The sequence below is a fragment of the Echinops telfairi genome, unplaced genomic scaffold, assembly GCF_000313985.2.
Source record: "Echinops telfairi isolate 266 unplaced genomic scaffold, ASM31398v2 ScPeMD7_70;HRSCAF=299, whole genome shotgun sequence".
Classification (NCBI taxonomy): Eukaryota; Metazoa; Chordata; class Mammalia; order Afrosoricida; family Tenrecidae; genus Echinops; species Echinops telfairi.
Window position 1 is genome coordinate 30,559,099 of NW_022103968.1, and position 7,930 is coordinate 30,567,028.

General features: G+C 57.6%; 1 protein-coding gene across 1 annotated transcript in view; it reads left to right on the forward strand.

Annotated features, from left to right (window-relative positions):
* The first annotated feature begins 4,787 nt into the window (after positions 1 to 4,787).
* Positions 4,788 to 7,930, forward strand: part of LOXL4 (lysyl oxidase like 4) — a 15,229-nt gene continuing 12,086 nt past the window's right edge. Inside the window, exons 1-3 of the mRNA XM_004701012.3 lie at positions 4,788 to 5,079; positions 5,656 to 5,834; positions 6,864 to 7,069. Coding sequence (XP_004701069.3) covers positions 4,803 to 5,079; positions 5,656 to 5,834; positions 6,864 to 7,069 — 662 coding nt within the window. The 5' untranslated portion in view covers positions 4,788 to 4,802. The remainder of the gene's footprint in view (positions 5,080 to 5,655; positions 5,835 to 6,863; positions 7,070 to 7,930) is intronic.

Here is a 7,930-nt window from a genome sequence, read left to right on the forward strand (position 1 = left end):
GCGGGGGTGGGCGGGAGGGTGGGAGGGATGGGGGTCGCAGACGCACGGCCCAGCTGGGTAGGCGCTTAGCTCTCCAGCGGCTAGGTCATCCATTTCCAACCGGGAAAAGCGACCAAGTTTGGGCGCTTGGCTCCAGGCCCGGGACGGGCGCCCGGCCGAGGTGCCTGCTGCGCGTCTTGTTAATGACTTGCGGTGTGGAGCCCTTTCTCTGCCTCGGGACCCGGCGGGGAGGCGCGAGTGAGCCGCAGGGTGACCTTAAATGCCGCTCCGGGGACTTGGAGGCAGAGTGGCTGGAGGCTAGCTGGGTCACCAAAGAACGAACCCCAGCAGAGCTGACTGTGCCCGGCGGGGAGGTGGGAAGGGGGCGTTTAAGGCTGGCAGCGTCTGAAGCTTGGGCTATCACAGCTCTCAGAGCCTATTTGCTGGCAGCTGCTTCCGCGGAGGGCTTCAGGGAGGCGGGAGCCACTCTGCCCTGAGGAGTTAGAAAGAAAGGGGTGCGTGATGGGTGACTGGTGACCCCCCGGGGAGGGCAGCTCCCAATGCTCAGACATTCGCCCTCTCCCAGCGCTAGCCGGGCCAGGCCAGGCGCCAGTGTCCTCTGGCAGCGCCTGACACAGGTGCCTCTCTGCCTCAAGCTGCCAGGGTCCTGGGCCTGTCACTCTGTGGGGCTCCGCGCTGGCACCCACCCCAGTGCCTTCCCACTCCGCCCGGGTCATAAATCAAGCCCCAGCCGGGGGAACTCATTCACCTCTCTGCTCCCTTCCCTCCACTTCCCACCTGTCTCCCCAGGGCGAGAGGTCTGGTGCCCAGTCTGTTGCTTTGAATCCTGGCAGGCAGGTCCCTTCCTCTCTGGGACCTGCCTTCTAGAAGGAGATGCTATTCAATATGTTAAATGTAATATTATTACCAGCTTCTTATTTTCAACCTCAAAGGCGCCCTGGTGGCACCGTGGGTGAGGCGTTGGGCTGCTAACCATAAGGCCAGCAGTTCAAACCCCTCAGTCGCTCAGAGTGAGAAAGATGACAGCAGTCTGTCTCCAGAAAGAGTTACAGCCTCGGAAACCCACAGTGGCAGTTCTCCTTTGTCCTAGAGGGTCACTAAGAGACAGATCACTGAATGGCAGTGGGGTTTATTTTGACCCTCCCCACCTTTTCATACCCCCTCCCCCACTCCTTCTACCCCATCTGGCCCCCTTCTCAGGCACTTGGGAAGAAAACTTCCACTTATGAAGCTGCTCCTAAAAGACTGGTTTTGAATTAAGCAGGTAGCCGTCAGTCCAGTAGTTCGAAACCACCAGCAGCAGCTTCATGGGAGAAAGACAGGACTTTCTATTCCCATAAAGAGTTCCGGTCTCAGTAACCCCCAGGGGCAGTTCTCCTGTCCTGCCGCTTTGAGCCTGCATCGAGTTCCCTTCTTTCAGGAAGGGCTTTCTGCCAGGCTCGATTTTCCTGTGTTCCATGCAGGAAAACAGGTGGGGCAGACAAGAGTACCTGGCAGGTTGGGCAGGCAAGAAGCAATCACATCAAATGCCAGGGAGGCAGGGGAACTGGGGAGGCTAATAGAGGAGGCGGCGCTGTATCGGAGTAGAGGCGCTGAAGGTTGTGTAGGAGTTTCATAATAGGAGGTGGAGAGAAAGGGCCCTCCAAGCAGGAGCCCAAACCCAGCCAAACTCCCTACCACCCAGTCGATGTGCGCTCACAGTGCGCCTGTGGGGAGGGTAGACCCCTGTCGTTCTCCCTGGTAGGGGCTGGTGGCTTTGAACTGCCAACCTTGAGGCTCACAGTGCAACATGTAACTTTACTACACCTCGAGGGATCCTCAGCAGAAGGGCCGGTGAGGACAAAGGCTGGAAATGATAAGCTATGTTCGAAGCTTGGTGAGAGACAAGCTTGATGCAAGCAAGAGCTGCAGGGGTCCCACTCTGGACAGGAAGTCAGGGAGAGGGGCTCCCTCTAGATCTGACGCTGGGTTCCTGTTGCTGATGCATCTGGGACCTGGCAGTGTTACCCAGTATAGGAACTCATGATGTCACCCCACTGTGGGCGGGACGATCCAGAAAACCTCTTCCCCGGTGGGTGGGTGGCCTGGTTTGGCCCTGTTCCCCCTCCCAGGCCTGCCTCAAAGCTCCCATGGGCCAAAGTGGAAAGTCTCTTAGTCTTTCCCAGTGGCAGGTGCTGTGCTCCACCTGCCCACTCTCTGGAGGTGGCCGTGGGGGCAGGGTTGACGAGTTACCTCTCTAGGTGACCAGCGACACCGAGCTGAGAGGTGCCACTGCCTTGGTACAGCACCTACCCACCCTGATGCCACCCCCACCTCTGACCTTGTAGTCATGTTGGTATCACCTCCTCTTGACAGGGTTATGAGGTGCTGTCCGCACCCCTACATCCTCCTCTCACTCTCCAGTAACGCCGCTTTCCCAGAAGGGAGCCGCCCCAGCCCAGAACCCGGAGTCCTGCATCCCTGCCCCCGGAGGCCCTTTGGGAGAACGGACCCCATTGGCTGGACATTGCCCCATCCTCTCATATGACCTTCTCAGTGCTGTGGGGACTTCAGCCACACACTCAATAGCAGACCCCGTGACCCACCAGAGGACAGCATCGATGAGGGACCCCTCAAAAGCCATCCCAGACTCAAAGAGAGCAGAGTCCCAGAGAGAGGGAAGCACCCATGCCAGTCAGAACCTGCTGGCCCTGGGAGTCAGGACACTTTTGACTCCTGGTGGGCATCGCTCGGGCCAGTCCTATGTGGCTTCTGGGTCCTCACAGGTGGCAGGCTCTGAGTCCAATCCTGCCTGCTGGTCCCCTTTGGTCACGTGGGGGCACCGAGGCGGGAGCAGAGGAGGGCTTGCAGGGATGGCAGCCTGACTAGCAGGTAGGAAAGGCAGGGCAGGTGAGCAGGGGCAGGCAGGGCTATTGGCAGTGAGCCTGGGGTGGAAAGCTGCAGGCTAAAACAAAAGAGAGGACTCTGGACCCCTGCTGTCTACATCCTCCTGCTAGATGCTCCTGTGCCCAGGGGACCTGGGCAGCGAGCCAGGCTTAGGAGAGCCTGGGCCTGCGGGAGTTTCAGCATGGAAGCTCCCGAGGTCTCCTGCCACTCTAATTAGCTGTGGCGTGGTGCCTCTTGCCCATCCTTTTGGCTCATGACCCAGAGTGCCAATGTGTGAGGAGGAAATGCCAGCCCACAACCTCACCCCCTCTAAGGACACGGAGAGCGCTGGCTGCAGCCTGTTTGAGGCGGGTCCTCTGATGTATGCTGCTCCTAGTTCCTGGGAGGAGGAAGGCCCGATCCTGCACGGCGTGGGCCCTGGACACCCTGGTGCATCTGTCCCTCTGCCCCTTGTCCTGGCTCCAAGCCCCCAGCACTGCCACACGAGGTTGAGAGAAGAGTCTGTCCGGGTGCGGACTCACCTCTTGCCATCTCTCCTCCTTGGCCCTCCTGTTCTCTCTGCCTGGAACTCCCCTCTTACCACCCCTGCCCCTCCGTGCATGCGTGCTCCTAGGATCCCCGTCCCTTCTCTGAAAGTCATCGTGGCCCCTCCTCCCCGGTCTCATGAGGGTCAGGGAGAGCGCTGGAGGCCTTTCCTCCTCCTGCCATCATGTCAACACTGCATGAAGCAAGAATTCCAAAAAGGTTGCGTCCATGCAGGAAGCTGGCACCGAAGTGGACCAAGAGTCAAGGGCTGGGGAGTTTGCAGATCTTGCTAGCTGGTGGGGAGACTAGGCCATATCCCTGGGGTAGATAGTCTTGACTTGGGGGCTTCCCCATGACTCAAATGGGGAGCCATCAATTCTACCTGTCCATAAGACCATATAGAACAAACCAAACAGCAAACCAGTTGATGAGTCAATTCTGACTCCTGGGAGCCCGTGGATGGGTTGAGAACTGCATTCTACAGGGTCCAAGGCCACAACCTGTCAGAGGCCCATTGGCATGTGTTCCTCCTGAGAAGCCTCTGGGCGGGTTCAAACCTCCTCCTGACCTTTTCCTTAGAAGTCCAGCACTTCACAGTTTGCTCCACTCAGGGCGTGCGATGATGTCTTGAGGACTTACTATGATCTAGGCCTGGTGGTGTAATGGGTTACGCGTTGGGCTACCAACGACAACGCCAGCAGTTTGAAACTACCAGTCACTACACAAGAGAAAGATGGGGCTTTCTGCTCCCGTAAAGAGGTACAGTCTGGGAACACCCCCCGCCCCAGGGACAGTTCTACCCTGTCCTATAAGGTTGCTATGAATCAGAATTAATTCGATAGCAGTGAGTTTGGTTTTATTTTGGTTTGTGTTAAAAAAACAATTCATTGCCATTGAGTCTATGCTGACTCATAGCAGCCCTATTGGGGAGAGTAGAACTGCCCTTGTGTGTTTCAGAGACTGTAACAGTTTACAGGAGTAGAAAGCCCCAACTTTCTCCCAAGGAGTGGCTGGTGGTCTTGAACTGATGACCTGGCAGATCACAGCCCAACACATAACTGCTATGCCACCAGGGCTCCTTTAAGTACTTTATAGAGTTGTCTTATTTAATATGCATAACAGTGCTAGGGATTATTATCCCCATTTCCCAGAGGTGGAAATTGAGGCTCGGGAAGGCTACGTTTCTTCTTCAAGGTCATATAGCCAATAAGTGCTGCCTTGAGACCAATTCTGCCAAGGCAAGAGCCCACCGGCTCAGTCAAGGCCATTACATATGATGCAGTTGGAGGAGTCCTGCCACCCTTTGTCACGTTCAGCTTCTGCAATGAGTCACCCGTGTCATGTTTACTTATTCCCCAGGTGCCTTGGCCCCCGCTGTCCCTAGAATCACCATGATGTGGTTTCCACCAGCCACCCTCTCCCTGATCCTGCTGCTGCTGAGCCAGGCCCCTCCCAGCAGACCACAGTCCCTGGCGACCAAGAAGCTCCGGCTGGTAGGCCCAGGAAGCAGGCCAGAAGAGGGCCGCCTGGAGGTGCTACACCAGGGCCAGTGGGGCACCGTGTGTGATGACGACTTTGCCCTCCAAGAGGCCACAGTGGCCTGCCGCCAGCTGGGCTTTGAGACAGCCCTGACCTGGGCTCACAGTGCCAAGTATGGCCAAGGGGAAGGTGAGTAACCGATGCCACCCAAAAGGGATGATAAGGATGTGGTGGCAGGCTCTTCTCAGGGACTGGGCTCCAGCCGAGCCCATCAGACTCTGACCCACCCTTTAATACCCAGCTTACCTGGTCTTGCCCATGAAGCACTTCCTACATGCCCAGCTACAAATGATCCTTGCTCTGCATCTCCCATTCATTCTCTCTTGTAACGAGGCCCCCCATCCCCCCCACCCCCACTAGACAGAGTTCCATGAACACGGTAGTTGGCATCTAGTGTGTGCTGAGCGCAGGTTGCTGAATGAATGAATGGCCAACAGGTAGGTCTTGTTCCTAGGTATAACTCCCTAGGCTAGCATTTTCCCAAAGCAGTTTCTCCAGGGCCTGATGCCAAGAGCAGGCAGTAGGCAGGGCTGTGGATTCCAAGATCCCAGGAGAACGCCCCCACCCCCCACCCAACACACACACCCATAATTTCTGCTCTGGATTTGGAAAAAAGGGAAGGTGACAAGTGTGGGCGGCAGGCAAGGGCTGGGGACCTGCCTCTCGAGGCTGGAGCCTGAGCAAGTGCCTGTCCTTGGTCCCCAGGCCCCATCTGGCTGGACAATGTGCATTGTGCGGGCACAGAGAGCTCCCTGGACCAGTGCGGGTCTAACGGCTGGGGCGTCAGTGACTGCAGCCACTCGGAGGATGTCGGAGTTGTGTGCCACCCCCAACGCCAGCGTGGCTATGTTTCTGAGAGGATCTCCAATGCCCTTGGGCCCCTGGTGAGGAGCCTCTTCAGGGTCTGGAAGCTGAGGGGCTGGACCAGGAGGGAGGGAGAAAGACCAGAGCCTGGGGGAGAAGCGCCCTGCCAGAGGCCTGGGGCCCTGATTCAGGTGGGAGCCAGTGCCTAGGTAGAGGGCACGGCCTGAGCTGGGGCAGGCTGCAGACTCGAGGCTGGGCCTGCAGAGAAGCTCAGAAGCTGCTCTCCTCAGGGGAGGGAGCCGGTAGGAGCAAGGGGGGAGGCCGGGAGGAGGGGGCTGCCTCAGCCACAAGGTCCAGCCACCATTGATGCCTCTTCCCAGAGCAGACAGTCCCAAACAGCTAAAAACAGCTCAAGCCAAACAACAGGCGCAGGCAGGGCCAGTCTCTGGCTCCTACAGGCCACTGCCGGGCAGCCTCCAGCCCAAGGACAGCTGGCCCTGAACCACTAGTCATGACAGGCCACGATGGGGGGTGGGGGGCACATATTGGTCTGGGGCAGCCCAGGGCTAGGGTCCTGTGGGTCGAAGTGTCCTGCTGGCCATTGCAAGCAGCTTCCCTGACCTGTCCTCAGCTTTCCCCAGAGTGCCATGATAAAGCCCGCCCCCCACCAAATGGCTAAGGACCCCCATGCTGGCCCCAAGATCCACCTTGTTCTCAAGTTTAGTAAGTTTAATGGAGTCGAAGAGAACGAAGAAAAACAAAAACAGCCAACCGCCTTGGTGTCAAGTTGAGCCTAGGGTCCCCGAGGTCGTCCATCTTTATGGAAGCGGACGGCCACGTCTTTCTCCAGTAAGGCAGCTAGTAGGTTTGAACTGTTGACCTTCTGGTTAGCAGCCAACTGCTTTACTCACTGTGACCCAGGATCCCTCTGTGGAATGGAGGGGGCACGCCCTAGTGAACCTTGGTTTTGCTTTGTGCTCACTCCGTGCCTTGGCCAAGGACCTCCGGGCCCCAGGCCTTGGATGAGGGCGATGATGAGGTGGCACCTGCGGCCTGAGCTGGGGGTTCATCTGGAGCCCGGAGGCCCACAGTGGTTGTGGCCCCTGCAGGGCCGTCGGCTGGAGGAAGTGAGGCTCAAGCCCATCCTGGCCAGCGCCAAGCGGAGAAACCCAGTGATGGAGGGGGCTGTGGAAGTGAAGTATGAGGGAGACTGGCGGCAGGTGTGTGACCAGGGCTGGAGCATGAACAACAGCAGGGTGGTGTGCGGGATGCTAGGCTTCCCCAGCCAGCAGCCGGTCAACAAGAACTACTACAGGTAAGAGCCCGGGGCCCCGGGCGGGCGGTGTGGGCAGGTGGCTGCTGCCTCTGTGTGTGTATGTCTGTGCATGCGTGTGTGGAGTACAGTGAACCTTGCCAAAACAAAACAAAATTCATTGCCATCGAGTCACCTTGAGGACAGGATAGAATTGCCTCTGTGGATTTCCCAGACTGTAACTCTGTATGAGAGTAGAAAGCCCTGTCTTTGTTCCTCTTTGCCTCTGGTGGTTTCAAACTGCTGACCTTGAGGTTAGCAGCCCAAGGCATAAGCACTCTGTCCCCAAGGCTCCTTGAACTTGGCCAGGGTAGCTATTAATGGATTTCGGGTTGGTTGGGAAACAAGCCCACCTGAGACCCAGTCTGAACGTCCTGGGTTATGAATCCCTCAGAATAATGAAAAGACAGAGGGCAAGGTCCCGGAGATCTTTAGGAACAGTAGGAAAACGGACATTCTGCTGGTCAATCAAATAAGAGGCATTAACTGTGGTACAGAATACCCCCAGGGAGCAAGTAATGGAATGTAGACTGCTGAGCCCTGGTATAAAACCATGCAGGGGACCCTGAGCTTGCAGCCCATCCACAAGTACGGCCGGACCAGCCCAGGGGGCTTGGTAGGGCCTCTGGCCCTCTGTTAGCCATTTCTGAGAATTCTCTCAACTCTGCCTCAGTGAGTGATCTCACTGCTGGGCCCCGCAAGGCCGAGACTGGGGGGAGAGGAGGTGCCAGCAAAGGACAGGGTGGACCGGGACTTGGCGAGGGGAGACAAGATTGTCAGCAACGTCGCAGAGCTGGAGAAAGCCGATTGCATCAGCCCTGGGCGTGTAGAGGGCAAGCGTGCCCGAGAATCTCCCACAGAAGC